The following is a 21,846-nucleotide window of genomic DNA, read 5'->3' as shown; positions in this document are numbered from 1 at the left end:
GCTGCGCGGACTCGGGGCGGGGCGGGGCTAGAGCCGATCCACGTGACTCTAAGTGGGCGGGTCTTCCGGGCTTGGCCGGTCTCGGTCTCCAGGACGCCGCCCCAGTAACGGGTATACCTGAGTAATTTGCACGCACCGAAGTGCCTCCGCAAAGGAGAGAGGCGGGTTCCTACCTTCTTTTCTTAAACCGTAATGAAAAATCATAGAGCCACAGGAAAATCAGACTCCTTCATTTCAGGATGGCGACAATGACTGTTAAACACAAACTGTGTGCTAGGCGCTCTTCTAAGCACCTTACATGTATTATCTCATTTGAAAAAGCAAAAATCGGCTCTGCCATAGACCAGACTCAGAGGACACTGATAGGGCCTGCCGCAAAGTTAACAGCAAATATTTCTCCCAAAATCATACTGGAGCTGTAAATTTCACCATGATCCTCTTTGAATAATTACTGCTTTCTTATCAATGATATCTTTGCCTTGCTGCTCCCACTTAAAAAATGACCGAGAAATCTTCTTTGCTAAAATCAGAGACTGTCAGAAACTATTTGACGTCACTGTCAGGATAAGTAAATGCTCCACTCTTGCCTGGAGGATCGGAGCCACCTTCAACAAAAACAATCTCTTCCAAGCTAGCTGTAGAGCTCCAGATACAGCATTTTCACACACAACGTGTCACATTTATGGTAACTTTGAGATTTCAAAAACGAAACAGGACCCTGAACCTACTTTTTAATCCAGACCAGCCGGGGTGCCTGAGTGGCTCCCTCGGTTAAGCATCTGACTCCTGATTTCTGCTCAGGTCATGATCTCAGGGTCACGACATCAAGCCCCATGTGGAGCCCTGTGGCCCATGTGGAACTCAGGTCAGCTCCACACGGGGCGGGAAGCCTGCTTAAGATTCTCTCTCTCTTAAAAAAACCAAAATTAATCCAAACCAGCCTTGCATTGAGTCTATCAAAACACTTCCATAAAATTTTACCTAAAATTTTACTTTTTCTCAAAATCCTGCAATAACCCTGTTTCATTCTTCATGAGATGCTCCAGGTTACTGCTGGTGATGGTCTACCTTGTTGCGGTGGATGAATAAACCTAATTTTGTTGGACTATACATTTATTCCTGGTAGTCCTCATCAGATGTGTCTTAGCACATTTTACCACAAAACATAAGCTCCAACAGAGACTGGCATGTTGTAGATAATCAAATAATTTTTGAATAAATGAAGTCATTATTATTAACCTCATTTTACAGATAGGAAACAGTCTCAGAGCGGTTAAATAAGGTTACTCATGATTTGGCTAGAGGAGCTCACATCCTTAATTGTTGTGTTGTGGGCCCTACTACTTGCCCAAGATAGGACATGCTTCAAGTTTCAGAACTAGCAAATGGCAAAACTAAGATTAGAGTCCATGGTTAATCTTAGTCCAATTATTTTCCTACCCTACCTACTGGGGTATTTGTGTGTGTGTGTTTGTGTGTATGTATGTGTGTGTGAGTGAGACAGATGTATACTCTAGCTCATCTACCTGACCTTGTATAGACCTCAATATATTTACCAATGACAATATCTCCAAGATCCAAATACTGTCGTATTTCAGATGGAAACTGTCAGATTGCATCCCTTGATAAGGTATGGCCTTGATGTAAGTTGTTCATTCTGACAGTGATGAATGTGAGTGAAGGGGCCTAGCTCAGAGAAGCACATTGGTAGTTGGAAGAAGTCAGTGCTGAGCAGAAAAGTGGAGTGGCTGGTGCTGAATTAAGTGCTTATGTGGATGCATCTCCGAAAATGTCATAGGCTCTTGTTCCTTCCTAAATAGACAAGCCTGAGAGACAACATCAATGGATTTGTCTGATTGTCTCTCTACATTTCCTGAGTCTTATATCCTTATATCTAAGCAAGCCTCTCACAGTCCTTTGGCTAAGAATGGGCGGAATTTGAAACCCCTCACAGTGTGTGGCGTTCTCCCTTGGTGCATCTCAGAGATTGTTCCTTGGTGGTTCCTTCCATAGGTTGTTACGAAGATGAAACGAGTTATGAATGTGATGCTGCTAAGAACCAACCCTGGCAAATGACACAAGGAGCCTCTCAAAGAAATTGGGAACAGTTGAGAGTCAAACAGAACTCAGAATTCAATACGTAGAACGTTAATGCTCCTAAATGAAAAATTGCCACAAAGATTCCAATAAAGCAAAATTGGAAAAAAAAAAAAGCAATTCTATCTGGAAAAACTAAAAAGTAGAGAATCATTGTCAAAGTAAGCTGGGAAAGATTAAAGTTCATGACCTTCAGTGATGTAGCAAGACACGGAAATATATATATATTCCATATGTGCATGAGTGTGTGTGGAAAGAAAGAAATGCATCTGAGCTTGAACCTGGATCCTGTAGATTCACAAATCTAAATAAAGAGCTAGTTTTACAAACTTCTCAGGAATGTATACATATTGTAAGGAAAAATATGTGTCCTTAAAGAGAAATAATAGAAATTAATGGTCTGCATGCATAACATTTTTTTCAAATAGTTTTGAAAGTATTTTTAAGTATGCAGGTGAATGTCTTGACAAATGTATACACTTGAGGAACCACCACACTGGTCATGATACAGAACATGTCTGTCCCCCAGAAAGTTCCCTCGTAGGCAGTATCCCTGTATGCAACATTTTAGTGATTTCCCATTAAATAGATGAAATCAGAGGTTTTTTTTATTAAAAACATATTTGAATTATTGGTTTTATAATAAAAATTTATATACTACTTTGTTTGAAGTTATGTCTCTTGGAACTTGTTAACTAATTTTAACTGATTTTGCAAATGAAAAATAGTCTTATTGACTTTTACATACTCAGACTGCCCCAAACACCAGCCAGCCCTTAGAGTCGTACCAAAATTACCATCATGTCATTAACCCATCAATGGGTGGATTAAATAGAAGTCAATGGAAGTGTAAACCTGTATTTTCCATTTAATATTATTGAATACTGGCCTAAAGATTTTGACAAATAATTTCTGTCCCCTGCCACAATTTCTGATCTCGATGTTTGGTTGTATTATAACTGTGGCCATACAATCTAGAGAATATTTTAAATTGTATGGGAACTTACACTGATTAACAGCCAGCTAAAACTAAATAGAAGTGCATTTTGCGGGGAGAGGAATCAAGTTTCACAGTTTCATCCTGTTTAGGTCATTTCTGGTTTCCTCCTTCTATGCTGTGGGTATCTCAAGGGAACTCGGATTTACGAACATCTTACCTTCTGACCTAAGGCCCAATCTACTAAAGTGATGTGACCTCATTTAATATGGGTAATTAGGTTCACTCATGAAGCATAATAACATAGTGCTCTTTTAAAAGGATTTTCTTTATTAGAGAGAGAGCACACACATGCATGAGCTGGGGGGGCAACGGCAGAGGGAGAGGGAGAAGCAGACTTCCCGCTGAGCGGGGAGCCTGATGCAGGGCTCGATCCCAGGACCCCGAGATCACCACCCGAGTCGAAGACAGATGCCCAACCATCTGAGCCACCCAGGCGCCCAGCATAGTGCTTTTTAAACCAAGTGCCAAGTAATAAGAAATAGGCTCAGAGATACAGTATCTGTCTTTCCTGATCCTCTACTTCTTCACTGGTATGTTCAGAGAGAAGATAGGCTTCAAAAAGTACATGTCTACAATCCTGTAGAAATTTATTCTTGTGAAATACATCTTGAAAATCACTCTTCCCATGTGTCTTTCCCCCTGAGATAAAATCTTGTGGTGTTGGGGATGAGGAAGTGAAGAGAAGCATAGTGATGGAATGAACAGCTCTGTTAAAGGGCTCAGTTATCTAAAAGGTGTCCCTTTGCTTCCATGGGTCCTCTGGAATTGTTCTGTCACAGCTGTGATGGATACTTGGATTCCTGGCTTCTCTGGATAGAACTTGTGGATGTAGAATTTGGGATGATCTTCCAATTAAAACATTTTCTCAATTTTTATATGGGTGGTTCCATTTCCATTTGGGGCACTCCTTTTTTAAATTTTTCATTATTAAAGTATGCATGACAGTCAATGTTATATTAGTTTCAGGGACACAACATAGTAATTCAATAATTCTATACATCGCACAATGCTCACTACCATAAGAGAGGTTACCAGCTGTCACCATACAACGTTATTATGATATTTTTTACTAGATTCCCTGTGTTGGACTTTTCATCTCTGTGACTTATTTGTTTTATAGGGGAATTCCTGTTTTTTAAGGTTTCAGAAAGCTTCTGAAGATGAGGGCATGAAAAGTCTGACTGAAAATGTGTTAATGAATGATAGAAGCATTTACATGGAATCTCTATAAGAAATACTGATGGGGGTACCTGGGTGGCTCAGTCGTTAAGCGTCTGCCTTCGGCTTGGGTCATGATCCCAGAGTCCTGGGATCGAGCCCCACGTCGGGCTCCCTACTCGGCGGCAAGCCTGCTTCTCCCTCTCCCACTCCTCCTGCTTGTGTTCCCTCTCTCTCTGTCTCTCTCTCTGTCAAATAAATAAATAAAATCTTAAAAAAAAAAAAAAGAAATACTGATGAAAAGCTGAAATATCAGAACTACACAATACCTGTCCTCAAGTATCTCACAGAATTTATTTGTTAGTGTCTTGCTCTCAACATTAACTGGCTGGCTTTTCACGAAATGTCAAGTCTTAAACTTTCCTTGTATTGCCAGTGAAGTCTTTGATCTCAGGTGATGACTGATGTTTACCTGAAGTCAATACATTCTTCACATTCACAGAATTTCTGGGTAGCGTGAGTTATTCGATGCTTAAAAGGATTCTATTCTGGGGGTGCGGGGGGGGGGGTGCAGTTACTCGAGTGCCCGACTCTTGGTATCGGCTCAGGTCCTGGTGTCAGGGTCCTGGGATCAGGCCGCGTCAGGCTTGATCTGCTTGAGAGTCTCTCTCCCTCTATCTCTCCCTTCTCTCACCCTCTCAAATAAATAAATAAATCTTTATTTAAAAAAAGGATTGTACGCTGGCTGAAGGCTTTCTCAGACCGACTACATCTGTAGGATCTCGTTGCAGCGTGCGGTCTTCGGATTTGTGGTGAGACTTGTGCTCTGGGTAAGGATTTTGCCACATTCACCACTTTCGCAGGGTTTCTCTCTGGTACAGGTTATCTGATGTGTGCTAAGGTGTGCACTCTGGCTGGAGGCTTTCCCACACCGGCTACCTTCCCAGGGGCTCGCTCATGGGTTCTGACGTTTGGCAATATTTGCACTCTGGCTGGGGCGCCCGGGTGGCTCAGTTTCTTAACCGTCTGCCTTCCACAGCTCGGGTCATGATCCCAGGGTCAAGCCCCACATCGGGCTCCCTGCTCAGCAGGGAGTCTGCTTCTTCCTCTGCCCCTCCCCCCCAACGCGTTCTCTTTCTCTCAAATAAATAAAATCTTTACAAAAGGAAATAAGAGGCCTTTTAAGTGAATGTCAGGACTGTGGCTCTCGCTCGTGAGTGAGGTGGGGGGCGGCTGGAGGCTTGCGAGCGGCAGGTAATGTGATGGACGGTGAGTGCCTGGGAGCTACGGTGGGAGCAGTGCGTTGGACGGGAGGGCAGGAGGAGTGGAGCCCAGCAAACAGACGTCACCGCCCAGCCCTCGGCACGTCCTTTCTCCCGCTGTGCCAGCCCCAGGTCCCCTCCGTGTCCAAGACACCCCGGGATGCACCGAGCACCGAGCTGCCGTGACACTCCTCTTTCCTTCGGATTATTTAAGGGGACGCTGGCATTTTAAAGATAGGCTTTTACTAAAGAATAAAAAATATAGGAGCAGAAGTGGACGAGTTTAGGGAGTACATGTCTCTCATCCCACCCGGTGCCCCTCACTCACGTCCTTCACTCCAGCCCGGCAGGAACCCGAGCTTCTCTCGGTAGACATAGACAGAAGCCAGCTTGGCCACCACAACGGTGGGCTTCTCAGTCCTTCTTGGGGTACGGCTGTTGGAAGTCATGAGGTGGAGTGAGGATCATATTCGCAGTTCAGAGCCCAAGGACAAAGAGAGGTGTTTGGGGGTACCATGAGAAAGTATCTTCCAATTTATCCAGGAGGTGAGAACTGGACAGTGCAAAACATCTTGGGGTCAGAGGGGTGACCTCGAGGGTTCTGTTTGGGAGGAAAAAAAAAACCCAAACAGTAGCTTCCAAGAAGGACTGAGAATCCCACCAGTCTGGTGACAGAACCAGTCCTTAATATATTGTCTACTTATTTTGCTGACTCGTCTTTTCCCATCTGTTGCAAAGTCCATGAGAACATACATTTCTGCTCAGCTATGTACATTGAATAGGACCTGGTAAACAGGAGACACTTACTAAATACATAAATGAGTGGATGCTTGCCTTTCCTTTACTTTCTTACATTTATTTTTAATTTAAATTTAATTAATTAACATATATTGTGTCATTAGTTTCAGAGGTGGAGGTCAGTGGCTCATCAGTCTTATCTAACACCCAGTGCTCATCACATCACATGCCCTCCTTAATGCCCATCACCCAGTTACCCCATCCCCCCACCCCCCGCCCCTCCACCAACTGTCAGTTTGTTTCCTGTGATTGAGAGTCTCTTAGGTTTGTCTCCTTCTCTGATTTTGCCTTGCTTTATTTTTTCCTCTCTTCCCTATGATCCTCTGCCTTGTTTCTTAAATTCCACGTATCAGTGAGATAATATGATAATTGTCTTTCTCTGACTGATTTATTTCACTTAACATAATACCCTCTAGTTCAATCCATGTCATTGCAAACGGCAAGATATCATTTTTGATGGCTGCATAATATTCCATTGTATACATATACCACATCTTCTTTTTCCATTCATCTGTTGATGGACATCTGGGCCCTTTCCATAGTTTGGCTATTATGGACATTGCTGCTATAAACATTGGGGTGTAGATGCCCCTTCGGATCACTACATTTGTATCTTTGGGGTAAGTACCCAGTAGTGCAATTGCTGGGTCCTATGGTAGCTCTATTTTTAACTTTTTGAGGAACCTCCATACTGTTTTCCAGAGTGGCTGCACCAGCTTGCATTCCCACCAACAGTGTAGGAGGGTTCCCCTTTCTCCGCATCCCCGCCAACATCTGTCGTTTCCTGACTTGTTAATTTTAGCCATTCTGACCAGTGTGAGGTCAGAATGTGGTTTTGATTTATATTTCCCAAGGATGAGTGATGTTGAGCACTTTTTCATGTGTCTGTTGGCCATTTGTATGTCTTCCTTGCCTTTCCTTTAATTCATATTCTTCTGACGGCTTTGTCTGTCTGATGGTTGATTATGTATCAGCCAATTACTTAGCTGACTTTACCTTTTTTTTTTTTTTTAAGATTTATTTAGTTATTTTAGAGGAGAGCATGATCAGGAGGAATAGAGGAAGAGGGTGAGAGGGAGAGAGAATCTCAAGCAGACTCCACACTGCATGGAGTCCAACACAGGATTCAAACCCAGGACCTTGAGATCACGTCCTGAGCTGAAACCAAAAGTCGGACACTTAACTGAGTGTGACACCCAGATGCCCCTTAGTTTACCTTTCAAAGCAGGCTCTTTCACCATACGTCTAAGTTGCAATAAATGTCAAAGAATTGAAATCTTACACAGAATATATTCTGACCAGCAGAACTAAATTGGTAATCAATAACGGTATAATATCCAGAAAAGCCTGAGACATTTAGAAATTAAGAACACACACATTTATAAGTAATTCGTGGGTCAAAGGAAAAATCACTAGGGAAATCAGAAAATATTTCAAATTAAATGATCGTAAAAGTGCAACATAGCAAAATGCGTGAGATCTAGCTGAAGGGCTCTGTTAGAGGGAAGTTTGTATCTTTAAATGCTTATATTAGAAAAGAAGGTTTAAAGTCAATTATCTGTCTACCTTGAGAAGCTAGAAAATGAACATATTAAACCCCACATAAGTAAATGGCTGTTAAAGACTAGAAGGCAATGAAATAGAAAACAAGGTTTGAGAAAATCAACAGAAAAAAGTTCTTTGAAAATACTGGTAAAATTGGTACTTCCTAGAAAAACTGATCAAGAAAAAAAGAGAAAGTACACAACTTACCAATAAGAGGAATGAACGGAAGATATCATTACAGATTCTATAGACAACAAAAAATAATAAGGGTATGGTATGGACAAATTCCTGCCACTAAACCCAACTTAGATGAAATGGACAAATTCTATGAAAAACACAACAAAACTAGCACAAGGAGAAACAGAAAATATGAATAAATAGCCCTGTGCTTATTAAAGAAACTTAATGCATTTTTTTTTAAGATTTTATTTATTTATTTGACACAGAGAGAGAGAGAGAAAGATCACAAGCAGGAGGAGCAGAGGGAGAGGGAAAAGCAGGCTCCCAGGCGAGCAGGGAGCCTGATGTGGGGCTTGATCCCAGGACCGTGGGACCATGACCTGAGCCGAAGGCAGATGCTTAACTGACTGAGACACCCAGGCACCCCAAATTTAATGCATTATTAAATGGAATTCTAAAAAAAACAACAACAACAACAACAACAAAAACCTCCAGGCCTATATGGTAAATTCCATCAAAAGACACAAGGAAGAAATAATACTATACTTCCCCCAAATCTTTCAGAAAATATAAAGGAAGGAAACTGTTCCTAGGTTGTTTTATGGGACCAGCATAATCCTGTCACCAAATCCTGACAAAGATATTATGATAAAATTATAGATCAATATCCTTCATGAACATAGATGAATCCCTAAAAGTATATTATCAGATAGATAGAATCCATCAATATTTAAAACTTTATTTTTTAAAAAGATTTACTTATTTTTATTTTAGAGAGAAAGAGTGGGGGAGGGGCAGAGGGAGAGAGAATCTCAAGCTGACTCCATGCTGAGTGCAGAGCCTGACATGGGGCTCGATCTCACAACCCTGAGATCAAGAATCCCTCAATATGAACAAAATAATATGTCAGGATCAAGTGGGGTTTATGTCTGAAATGTAAGGTATGTGAAACATTTGAATAATCAATGTAATTCATCATATTAACAAAATAAAGGACAAAACTTACATGATCTTTTAAATAGATGCAAAAAAGGTGACAAAATTCAATATCCATTTATTTAAATAAAAAACTCTTAGCAAACTAGGAATAGAAGCAAAATTCACAATCTGATACAACAAATATATTTAATGGTGAAATATTAAAGTTCTGCTCATAAGATTGGAAACAGGACAAAGACATCTGCTGTCATCATGTCCATTCAGCATTGTACTGGAGGTCCTAGCCGGTGAAATAAAAGTAATGAATACGTATGAGGAATAAATAGAAAATAAATAGCAGAAGATTTAATAAAAGTAGTAAAAGAAATAGAAGGCCTAAAGATTGGAAAAGAAGAAGTAAAACTCTATTCACAGTCAGCATTATTATTTACATGGAAATATCACAAGGAACCTACACAACAATCATTGAAACAAATGAGTAAACATACCAAGGTGACAGTATAAGATCAGTAGAAAAAAATCAATCGCTGGGCACCCAGGTGGCTCAGTCAGTTAAGCGTCCAACTCTTGAGTTTGGCTGAGGTCATGACCTCAGGGTCGTGAGATGGAGCCTTGCATCAGGCTCCATGCTCAGTGCAGAGTCTGCTTGAGAGTCTCTCTCCCTTCCTCTGCCCCTCCCCCACTTGAGCTCTCTCTTTCTAAAATAATAAATAAAATCCTTAAAAAAATCAATCACATTTCTATATGCTAGTAGGAAACAATCAGAAAATAAAATGCAAATAATTCCATTTCTTTTTTTTTTTTTTTTAGATTTTATTTATTTATTGGAGAGAGAGAGAGCATGAGCAGGGGGAGAGGGGAAGGGAGAAGCAGACTCCCCGCTGAGGAGGGAGCCCGACATGGGGCTCGCTCCCAGGACCCCGGGATCATGACCTGAGCCGAAGGCTGATGCTTAACTGACTGCGCCACCCAGGTGCCCCCAAATAATTCCATTTCTAATGATATAAAAGCCATAAAGTATTTAGGGTTAAATTTAACAAAACACATATATGACCTTTAAACTGAAAACTAAATAGATTGCTCAGAAAACTGAAATAAATTGAGAAATATACCATGTTCATAAACTGAATATTGTTTAGACATCAACCCTTCCCAGGTGGATGCATATATTTAATACAACCCCAGTCAAAATCCCAACAAGAATTAAAACAGGAACTGAAATTAGGGACTCAGGTGCTCGTAACCAATGTTCATAGCAGCACTATTCACAATAGTCAAAAGGTGGGAACACCCCAAGTGTTGAACAAGAGACGAATGGGTGATGCCATAATACGGATGAACCTGGGACAGGGTGAACCTGATACATGCTATAACCTGGTTTAGCCTTGAAAACATCATGCTAACTGAAAAAACCCCAGACACTCTAAGGTAAATGTACAATTCCACTTTTATGGGTTGTCTAGGTGGGGCAAGTGCAGAGAGACGGGCAGTAAAACGGAAGTTACTAGGAGCTGGGGAGGAGAGTAACGAGGAGTAAGTGCTCAGTGTGCTCAAGGTTTCTTTTGGGGTGAGGAAATGTTCTGAAATCAGAGGGGGGTGGTGTTTGTACAACATTCTGAATACACTAAAAAATTTCCCGTGCACTTTAAAATAGTTACAACGGGAACTGTCGTGGTCTGTATATTTTACTACGAAAAAGATAATGAAAGTGATAACGTTAGATGGCCTCCAGGTCCCTTCCAGCCTTATCACTTGGCTCCTGACCCTCTTGGATTACCCCACGGTGGGCGCACACAGCTATCACCACCCAGTCCACAGCTTTGCACACGCTTTCGCCTCGTCCAGCTCGTCGGTTCTTCTCAGCGTTGCCCTCCGCTGTACCTTCACTGCATCTCCTGTGAACCAGACCACTCTGATGTCCCTCACCCCATAGCGGCTCTCCCTTCTGAACTCCCAGATCGAACTGACCGATCTGGGGGCAAGGACACTATCCTGTATTAAAATTGGGGGTAGAAAAGCGTCTTGGTTTTTTCTTTTTTTTCCAGATGTAATAGAGCCTGATTCCACGCATCTGTACAGCTCTTGATGGGATGATTTTGTTTCGTGTTTAGTTTTATTTATTTGAGAGACAGAGAGCAGGGGGAGGGGCAGAGGGAGCAGCGGGCCTCGCTGAGCGGGGAGCCGGCGCGGGGCTCGATCCCAGCGCCCCGGGACCAGACCCGAGCCGACGGCGGCCGCTTCACCGGCGGGGCCGCCCAGGCGCCTGCGGCTGCGGCTGACTGCGCGTGCGCGTCGAGGCCGGGCAAGCCCGTCTCCGCGGTGAGGTCGGGGGACAGCCTGGCCCGGGGTGCCCCGTCGGAAGCGCCGCGTTCCCGCGACCCTCCTCAGGGCGGAGCGCGAGCCCGGGGGTCTGTATTTGACGCAGTCGTCCAGGCACGCCACTCACCACGACGCGGGCCCGGGCTGTCCTGCGGGGACCGCGCTGACACCCGACGACCGCGGCGCTCAGCCACCGCCCGCCCGCACCCACGGCGGGAGGGGCTCCGCGCAGCGCGCCGCGGGCCCCGGCTCTCGGGCGCAGGCGCAGACCCGCGCCGCCGCGCGCGGCCCCCGGCCCCACCCGCTCGGCGCTCCCGCGGCTGGGCTGCGCCGGGCTCCGCCGAGCGCGACGGAGGAGGCGCCGCTAGGCCGGCGAGCCGCGCGTCGCGGGCCGCCGCCGGGCTCCCCACGGAGCCTTCCGGCTTCCTCGAGCGCCGCGCACTCGGGTTCCGTCGCAGCGCGGCCCCGGCCCCGGGTGTGCCCCGGCGCGCGGCCGAGGCGGCGGTGAGTGAGCGCGCCGGGCCGGGCCTGGGCGGGCGGGCCTGCAGGCCCTGGGAAGCGCTCGGGCGGAGTCGCGCCGCAGCCACGGGCGGGGCGGCGGGGACGCGGGCTGCGTCTGCGGGGGCTCAGGCCAGTGCCGGGGCTGCGCTGGGGCGGGCGGTGGTCTCCGGGGGTGCGCGCCCGCGACCTGCTCCCCTCTGCCCCGCAGGGCTTCCGTACGCGGCTGCGCCCGTCGCCGCGCCAGGGGTTTGCAGCGGATGACCCCTGTTATGCCCGCAGCCACCCCATGACATGCACCGTTATCCTCCCCACGTTGCCGACGAGGAAACTGAGGCACGCCGAGACGAAGCACCTTCCGGGAAGTTATGCAGCTTGTGAGTAGTAGCCTTTGTTTTACGGTGCTGTCGAGGACCGTTGGTACCTGCATACAGTAGGTGTTTACTTATTGGTGGAGAGTTTGGCAAATACTGTAAGTCAAATTCTGTGTTATCTCGAGCCAGTTTCCGCCACCGCGGTTGCCTGAAGAGCGTATTTCCGTAGGTCTCAGGACGTCTCTGTTCTGGGGTTGAGCTGAGGCTGCCTAGGCCCTCATGCTGATTGCTGTGTCCATCAGCAAAGCCTCCAGCAAGCAGTCCGGCCCAGACCAGAAAGCAAGCACCTGGAGAAGAGCTCTTCCAGAACCTTCCGACCTGCTTGCTTCTGAGCGAGATAAATGCTCAATACGGAAGGGGGTAGAAACACGGGAGAATTCTTGCTGGATTCCCAATCGAAGAGGAAGTGGCGTGGTCCAAAGAATTTCAGCCAGTTAGGGTCGCAGGAGGTGGACAGCACTGGGAAGTTCGTCCCGTAGAAGCAGATTGGGTTTGCTGCAGCCCTTAGGACCGCTGACTTGGGGTACAGTGTGTCTGTAGCAGTAAGGTGATCCAAATAACTAAAGTATGAGGTGGGAAGGAGGAGAAGAGAGAAGGACTTGCCTCACTGTGGTGGAGGAATCCTCCGATGGAGCCTGAGCACGGGAATGGCTGTAACCTTGTGGAGACAGTAACCTCCTGGCCTCTCTGAACTACATCTCAGGGTTCCCTCCTGAGACTTGTCACACAGAGCAGCCCTGCCTTCCTGTGCGTCCTCCAAAGCCGGGAAGAAGAACACATCTGTCTCCGCCCTGTAGCAGCAGCTGCCAACGGGAGCCTCACGAGTTCTCGGAGAGCATCTGCCCTTAAATGAACACCCTCACAATTTTGAAATGAAAAATTTTTTTTTCTAACATTTTATTTATTTATTTGACAGAGAGAGACAGCGTGAGACGGAACACAAGCAGGGGGCAGTGGGAGAGGGAGAAGCAGGCTTCCCGGGGTCACGACCTGAGCTGAAGGCAGACACCCAACGACTGAGGCACCCAGGCGCCCCTAAAGTGAATTCATTTGAGATATGCACAGCAATCGTATCTCTTTATGTTGTATATGAAATCCTTTATTGTAAATGCTTTGCTGTCTTTTCACTTGTAGCATTAACAGAAGCTTTGTGAGAAAGGACAAGCAAGTTCTAGTTATGCCATTTTACAGTGTGGGACCAGACTTTCAGAGAGGTGAGTGACTCGCTCGGGGATGCACAGCCCTAGGGTGCTGGAGCGGCATCGGCTGCCTTCTGTTTTGATCCTCAGGAGGAATTAGGAGACTGTGTCAAACTCCATTTGAACTCCTACCCCATGGGAGGAAATTGACCAAGAGCCTGGATTTTATGCCTCAGATCACCTCAAGAGTTTAGGGAGGGTTTAGACTTGGCCCAGATCCATCCCCTTTACCTTTTATCATTCGAGAACTAGGGACTTCAGGTCAGACGTCAGTGTCTATTGTCCTCTTCTCTGCATCTGGGAGGAGGTAGGATTGCTTTTAGGCATTTGTTTTACCTCAACGCTTAAGGTTGCATTCAACTGGCCAGATGTGACGTTACTAGACCGGTGATTCTGGCTGCCTAGGATAGGACCTTTGCCAGCTTTATCTTTGACCAGAAAGAAAGCCAAGAGGTGGTGGAAGGTGGAAGAGGGAAAGGCAACTGTCTGTCTCCCTAGAAGAGCTATGTCCCATGTAAGTTAAGGAGTCTTCCTTCTTCCAAGCAGGGGATACATTTCTTTCTTTTCATAGAACTTCCCTTAGGTGAATCTGCCAAATTTTGCCCAGGATGGGACTGTTCTTCGCTTGCCTGCTGATTGCCCTTAATGTCTTCCTCAACACCCCTTTGCTCTATTTCATCATTAGGTGATTGAAGAACACCTTATTGGCCTGTTTCTTGAATGGTTTCATCCGAAACATGGACCTGAGGCTCTCACATGTCTCATGATTTCAAAAAGACTAGGCTCATATTAGTCTAATCCCCTTAGTCTAGGCAGACAGGTATGTGCTTTAGTGTTTGGCACTTAAACTCCAGGAATCAGAGAGCTTTGTATCAAACAATCAAGTCCAACATCTTCATTTGACAGATGAGGAGACCTAAAAACCAGACTGGTTATTTTCCCCTGTTTTTATATAGCTATCATTAGAACTATAATCAAAATCCAGATTACTGGGGCGCCTGGGGGGTGCAGTCAGTTGAGCATCTGACTCTTGATTGCGGCTCAGGTCATGATCTCAGGGTCTTGAGATCGAGCCCCACATAGGGCTCCTCACTCAGAGTGGAGTCTGCTTGATAATCTCCCTCTGCCTCTCCCCTGTCAAATAAATAAATAAATCTTTTTAAAAGTCCAGATTACCTGGTAGATGCTTACATCACAGGGCCTCTATCTGATGTATCACTGATTTCGTGCCAAGGATGCCACCTGCACTGGGGTGGCTGGAAAATCTAGTGCTCAGGTTACATAGATAGGGCTTTAGCATGAGTGGGACGCAGTGCAGCCTCTCAGGGTGGTCACCCTTCAGAGGCAGGCACTCTCTCAACCTCCGTGGCACACTGTGGTTAAGGTCATGCTGGTGTCCTGGGATCATGGGGGTTAGTTTCTTGGCCATTTAGGGGCCACAGGAGTGGAAAGTGCAGTGCAGGTGAGTCCAGGATTTGACAGTTGGCTTTGGGCCAAGGTGCTTAAGCTTTCTGTACCTCCAGTTCTTCATTTGTACTGTGGGGATAACAAGAGTACCCCTGTCACTGTTGTGAAGCATGAATGAGTCAATCTTCCTAAAATGCTTATAAAAGGCCGACCCAAAAGACCTAGAGAATCTGCCAAGTTAGGTTCCTTTGTTTTAATGTAGAAACTTTCCCAGTGGGGTTTCTGTGTATCGATAATGTGTCACAGTTACAAACATGAAATGCATGATACAGTTATACACGTAATGAACTTATTTGAAACGCCAGAAGAGCTACATTTTGGGACCCTCGTGCTGCACGGTGTACGTACGGATTGCATTATATAGACAAACTGATAGCACCTTGCCTCAGCTTACCAGCCACAAGAATACTAATGAGCATGAAAGAGAACCCTCAACCTCCACATGGCCATCTCCTTTGAATTCTGTCCTAGTTCTTTCTCTGTTCAGGATATTCTGCTTACTTTCAGGTAGCCTATGTTTTCGTGGTTCTAAAAAGACAATTTACAGGGGCGCCTGGGTCCCTGCTCAGCGGGGAGCCTGCTTCTCCCTCTCCCTCTGCTGCTCCCCCTGCTTGCGCTCTCTCTTTGTCAAATAAATAAATAAAATCTTTTTTCTTTTTTTTTTTTTAAAGACAATTTACAAAGATCTTCAAATTTCAGATCTTCCTGGTTAGGGGGAAAACTCAAACCACCAAAAACCTAAACGTTTTCTCAACAGTATCTCTTCCCTAGGATGGAATATAATATGTAATAATGTAGTAACATTCCCCGAGGAACAAAAGTCCCATTTACTATCCTGTAGTAAGATTGACAGATAATATTGATTGCCTATAGATAAAATTTCCAAAATATCAATATATTACCTAACCTGATATAAAGGAAAGTAATTTGTATTAGGATAGTATGTGTTCCAGTGTGTACAGATGGGGTGAATAGGTGTCTGCACCTGCAACAGCCCGATATGTGAATGTTGTATTTCCGAATCTAACACCATTAAGTGGTTTGATTTTCCTGAAATGTGAACAAGGCCTACAGAAAGAAACAGAAGAATAGCAGAAAGAAAGAGAAGTATATTTCCTTAATTTTCCAATATATATCAAAGCTGTGCAAAATATTTTGTATCTCTGTGTAAAGGAATGTTAGGTTCTAGCCTTAGGTAACTATTAACTTTTTTTTTAGAGTGGGGGGAGGGGCAGAAAGAGAGAGAGAGGGAGAGAATCTCAAGCAGGCTCCACACCCAGCACGGAGCCCAATGTAGGGCTCGATCCCAGGACCTGAGATCACGACCTGAGCTGAAATCAAGAGTTGGACGCTTTAACTGACTGAGCCACCTGGGTGCCGCTATTAAACAACTTTTTTGAAAGTCACACAGGATCAGGAACATTTTTTTGTTTTGCAGGAATGCCCATTATCCCTGACCCCCACTAAATTCCAATAGCACCATCCAGTCAACATGACGGTCCAAAAAAAAAAACCCCTCACCAATTCCCAGAACTCTCCCCAGGAGGTAGCCTGCTGCCTTGAGAATTACTGTCATAGAAGAGAGAAATAACAGTGAATGGTCAACAAAATCAGGATGGTGTAGTGGGAGGGTCTGTGCTGCAAGAATGCAGGCTAGCCAACCTAGCGATGCGGCAGACTCCTACTAAGGAATGAGGGCCCCGTGAAGTATGCAACTGGACCTGTACTGAGAGGTTCTAAATAAATCAGACTCTTAATCGGTAGTGCTTCTGTGTTCCCTGTTTCCAGTTGGAAGGCATGTTTTTGGCCAAGCTGGATACAGACAGCATCGTCACATTGCCTTAGAGGTTCTCCCTGTGTGACTTCTTGGTGGATGTCCTCCACAGCTCACCTGCACATCTGGAAGGGTCCCTGGTCTACGAGAAAGGAACCTGTGAAACCAGATTATGTCCTAACCCAGCGGATCTCAAACTGTGCTGTGAGCAGAAGCATTAGGGGAGATGGTATATAGTTTGTAGCCGACTGTCAAGCACGGGCTCCAGATGAATCCGCAAGACCATGGCTTAAAGAAAAGGGTTTCGTGGGGAAAGAGTGCAGAGATGGGAGAGGAAAGACACAGATTCCCACATTCTCCCATTTCCCCAGCAGGAAGGCTGCTGTAGGAGGATGCTCTGTGGGTCGCTCAGCACAGGCCGGTGTTCCGGGAGAGGGCCCGCTGCTCTTACTCAGGAGGCAGGTGTAAAAACCACCTGTCAGTGGGGAGTTAAGTGGACTGCTTGGTGCCGGGCAGTCCGAACGTGGGGCACCAGCTGTGTGATAGGAGGTGTCTGAGAAAGCTGGCTGGCTGCCTGGGAATCGTGAGATCCTTGGGAAGTGTTGGCCCTGCTGGCAGAAGGGAGAAGCCACCTGTCTAGGGGAAGCTGAGTTGATCTTTTAGACCCTCCTGCTCTGTGAGGAACGTTGGAGTGGGGAGCACAGTTTTCAGGCAATCTAGGGTATCTTTCTAGGCTTCCTTTTGGACAGTTCTACTTGTCAAGTTATATGAAGTTATTAAATACCTGGGCCTGGGCCCCGTGTCCTACCTCCTAGGTCTGAAGCAAAGCCCAGGTATCTTGACTAACAACTTCCCTGGGGGATTCTGATGTGAATGTGTATAACCTTCTGGAACCCAACTTTGCCCCCTTTCAGAAAGCCATTTTTGCCAGGCCCTCCTCCCACAGCTTCTGAAAGTTCACACCGTCTTCTCTATAGATCAAAGCATTAATATCGAGCTCTGAATAGCCCTGTGTCTCCAGCACCCAAGCCTGTGTTAAATCCTTTCCCATCAGCAGGAGTCCCAGCATGTGAATTGGACATGGTCATTCAGTTGGAGGGAGGACAGCTGTGGATGCTGGATCTTCAGGGCACTGAAGAGGGGAGTGAGCGAAAATACCTGTCTGGGTGAGTGAGACCATGAAAAGACCACCGATTCGATGTTTAGGAGACGTGAGTTCCAGTCTAAGTTCTTGGAATTCACCGGGTGACTTAAGTTAGTCTGCTTTCTATTTGCCAAGTAAGAGAGCTGTCCTCAGTGTACTCTGAAAGTAGACTTGTTTAGAAGAACACCTACACTAGCTGGAAGGAGGGTCGGGGGCATGTCAGGTGGCAGTGTTGTAGACAGCGTTTCTGAAATTCTGTTCTCTCTCAATCCCAAGAAAAGGACTGCATCCAAGCTTGATAGAATCATCCCTACTGTTTGCTTTTTTTAGAGCGTATCTTTTCTACACTTAAGAGTCTACTGTTTTCGGGGCGCCTGGGTGGCTCAGTTGGTTAAGCGACTGCCTTCGGCTCAGGTCATGATCCCAGGGTCCTGGGATCGAGCCCCACATCGGGCTCCCTGCTCAGCAGGAAGCCCGCTTCTCCCTCTCCCACTCCCCCTGCTTGTGTTCCCTCTCTCGCTGTGTCTCTCTCTGTCAAATAAATAAATAAAATCTTTAAAAAAAAAAAAAAAGAGTCTACTGTTTTCATCCCTTTCCTTTCTCCCATTTACCACTGCTGATCGGCTATAATAAGTAACAGCTCATTTTACTTTCTAATCCTCTACTCTCTGCTCATCAGCTGGTATATCTGCTCGTTTCCATTTTTCTGGCTCAGCGTAGTACCCAGTCACCCTTCCCGTATTTCTTGATGTCTCTGTGCTCCCCATGCCTATTATAAAAACTGCCTGTTATCTCTTCTGCTCCTGTTCACTTGCCTTCGGCTGTCCCTTTTTGTTTTCTTCCCATATAAAGTTGCTAGTGTGTGTGAATTGCAAATTTGTTGTCTTTTTTTTTTTTTTTCCCTGCTGGTTTATTTTCCTTGCTCTCCGTACTAGATGCAGGTGACATTTGCACTTTAAATGTCTTTCAGATAGGGAGATGTGAACTGAGCCAAAGCATCAACACCAATCAGGCTATTTCTGAAGAACTAGAGTTTTCAGGGTCAGCAATGGAAAGTCTCAGAGGGAGTACTGCCCAAGGTCCTAAGAATGAAGAGGCCTATAAGGGTGAGGGCCGGTTATCAAGGCAGACAAAATGTCCTGTACAGAAGACATCTTTTGAGAAAACGGCAATCAGGAAAGTGTCGATGACCCTCAAGGAAATTTTCACTAGGGAGAGAGTTCCTGAAGCTAGTGAATTTAGTCTAAGCTCAAAAGTTAATATACAGCAGAACATTCCAAAGGGAGCTAGATCCCCCATATCTAGGAAAAACTCCAAAGATAATTCGGACTTCATTAAACACCAAAAACTCTTCCCACAAAAGAAACCTTGTAAATGCAACGAATGTGGGAAAGCCTTCAGTTACCAATCAGACCTTATTGTCCACAGGAGAATTCATGGTGGAGAAAAGCCTTTTGAATGCAACGAATGTGGGAAAACTTTTAGCCGAAGTACACACCTTATTGAACATCAGAGAACTCACACTGGAGAGAAGCCGTACGAATGCAGTGAATGTGGAAAAGCTTTTAGCCGGGGCACTCACCTGAGTCTGCATCAGAGGATCCATACTGGAGAGAAACCGTATGAATGTGGTGAGTGTGGAAAAGCCTTCAGCCGGAGCACTAACCTTAGCCAACATCAGCGAACTCATACTCAAGAGAAACCTTACAAATGTAACGAATGTGGGAAAGCCTTCAGTGACCGTTCAACCATAATTCAGCATCAACGAATACACACTGGAGAGAATCCCTATGAATGCAGTGAATGTGGGAGAGCTTTCAGTTGGATCTCGTCTCTTATTGAGCATCAGAGGACACACACCGGAGAGAACCCCTATGCATGCAACGACTGTGGCAAAGTGTTCTCTCGCAGCTCATCCCTCATTGAGCACCAGAGAATCCACACTGGAGAGAAGCCCCACGAGTGCAGAGAATGTGGGAAGGGCTTCAGTCGGAGCTCATCCCTTATTATCCACCAGAGAACTCACACCGGAGAGAAGCCTTACAAATGTAATGACTGTGGGAAAGCCTTCAGCCAGAGTTCAACTCTCATCAGACATCAGCGACTTCACACTAAGGAGTAGTAGTTGAGCTTTTTCATTAATGTTAGCATAAGAGCACACAGCCTTCACGTCCTATCCTGCAAAGAACAATAGATACATCCTTGGAGTTTTCTTCTCTACTAGCTAGCTGTAAGCCAGTTTCAAGTTAGCCTTCCTTCCACCTGTTCCGTAAACTAGATGCTCCAGTGAGTGAGTACAAGGGGATAACATAAGAACCTCACGTATTCCATCTCCTATTCCAGAGGACTCCAGCCTTAGAGTTTAGACCCTCCTGACACCTTGCATTTGCTCACTTTATCTATTCCATGGGGCTTGGGTCCCTGAACAATCAGTGAACCTTGTTTCCCGACCACATCAGCCCCTTTACTTAAAGAGGAAATCCTGTGTGTGTGAGATGCTGGTTCCAGTAGTAGAAGAGGAGCTGGCTTCAGAACAGGACAAAAAGCTTCCCACCAGTTTGGTGATAATAGTGTTGAGGCAAATCCAGTCTCTCGTTTTATAAGGACAGATTTTTCTCTTAAACCTTTTTTGCTATAGCATATTTTCCTCAAAGTATAAACCATAGTTCTAATGGGCCTAACTAATCCTGGTGTTATTTTATCTTATCCTCACCAAAAATGTCCTAACACTTACATTGAGTTCTATTATTTTTTAAAAAATTGCTTCCCTAGTTTTTAAATTTTTCTTCTGTTTCTTCTTCATGAAACTTATACCCTCTGGTTCAAACTCTCACCAATCCTATAAAGCTGATCTCTCAAGGACAATTCAGTGCCTATTTCTTAGTCTTTTTCCTACTTGACATTTGCAGAATTGGCACTTTGGGCCACTCTTATGCCTTAAAATTTGAGCTGCTTCTGGCATCCCTGATTCTGTGCTGATCCACACTTTTCCTACCTCCCAGCACTCTCTGATTAACAATGATCAGCTCTATAACTTTGGGCAAGAGTTCAGCCAGAATGCTCTCATTTTATCGGGTTATAATACTTGCGGTCACTCAATTAGATTGTAAGCTTCCTGAAGACAAAGGTCTTTTCGACCCCTGTGAAACATCCATAGTGCTGAATAGTTACTAAATGACCTATAATTACTGCCTACTTTATCCCAGGTAATCAGTCTGCAAGATTTTATTTCAAGTGGCTTACGAGTTGATTTCTTTCTCTGTTCTTAGTGCTGCTGGAGTTTGTGCCCAAATTATGAGTCAACACTGCTGCCCTTGTCTTCCTATCTTTATCTAGCTGCCTGACTAAACCACCACCTTGTTTAAATTAGAGTGCACAGTTCCCAGGAAAAAGATCAAACTGTTTAACCCCAGGGCCGTCCGCAGTTAGATCTATCTACCCATTTTCCATTCCTGCCCGGTGCATGTAGGCAGCCTGTCCTTTTGTGTCTGCTCTACCCTCTTCTCGCACTTGGCTTCTTTTCACATGGTTCTTTGGCACCCTTTTACATGTTCTGCTTTCCTCCTTGTGTCTCCAGAAATCCTGTCCACGCTTTATAAAAGGCCTTGCTCAAGTCCTGCCTCCTCTGACACTTTGGGTCCCCCACCTTTGCAGTCGTGGTTTGCATGTATTTTCGTGCATTGCAAACTTTCCTATTCTGTTTTCTGATTCTCTCAGGTGCTTTTTTCCCATAAGCTTCTGAAGTTAGAAATTATCTTAAATTCTCAGAAGCCCCATCTGATACATGGTATAATGCAGGTCTGGACTCATTTTAATCTAAACCAGGAGGGTTTAATAGTGCAATCTCTTTAGTCTTATGAATGGAGAGATAAGATCATAAATATTTTGGTCCTTTTTGTCCTACCTTGAATTATGTAAATTCACTCTTGGGACTAATTCTCCTTTAGAGCTCCTGGGATGCTGGCCTCTTGGCTTTCCATTTCATGAGACTGTTGTAAGGAATAAGTGAGTTTATTCATGTAACATGATGAAAACAGTGCCTGACATAAAGTAAGTGCTCAATAAATGCTAATTGTTATGATTCTGCTGCGA

At 45.1% G+C, this 21,846-nt stretch overlaps 1 protein-coding gene across 5 annotated transcripts; it reads left to right on the top strand.

The window, feature by feature from the left end:
• Positions 1–11,982: 11,982 nt before the first annotated feature.
• On the top strand, positions 11,983–21,846 carry ZNF391 (zinc finger protein 391). 5 transcript variants are annotated; one of them, XM_031031732.2, is made up of 4 exons: positions 11,983–12,173; positions 13,305–13,384; positions 17,665–17,776; positions 19,183–21,846. In XM_031031732.2, the coding sequence occupies exons 1-4, from the start codon at positions 12,091–12,093 to the stop codon at positions 19,874–19,876; spliced, it is 969 nt and encodes a 322-aa protein (XP_030887592.1). In that variant the 5' UTR covers positions 11,983–12,090; the 3' UTR covers positions 19,877–21,846. The 5 variants fall into 5 exon arrangements, with proteins under 5 accessions (XP_030887592.1, XP_030887593.1, XP_081683505.1 ...); XM_031031733.2 differs by having other exon boundaries at positions 11,984–12,173; positions 17,668–17,776; XM_081827377.1 differs by lacking the exon at positions 11,983–12,173 and adding an exon at positions 16,625–16,814 and having other exon boundaries at positions 12,191–13,384; positions 17,668–17,776.

The sequence above is a fragment of the Leptonychotes weddellii genome, chromosome 8 (genome assembly GCF_054177405.1).
Source record: "Leptonychotes weddellii isolate Sample4059 chromosome 8, ASM5417740v2, whole genome shotgun sequence".
In the NCBI taxonomy this organism is placed as follows: domain Eukaryota; kingdom Metazoa; phylum Chordata; class Mammalia; order Carnivora; family Phocidae; genus Leptonychotes; species Leptonychotes weddellii.
This window is presented reverse-complemented; position numbering and strand designations above follow the sequence as displayed.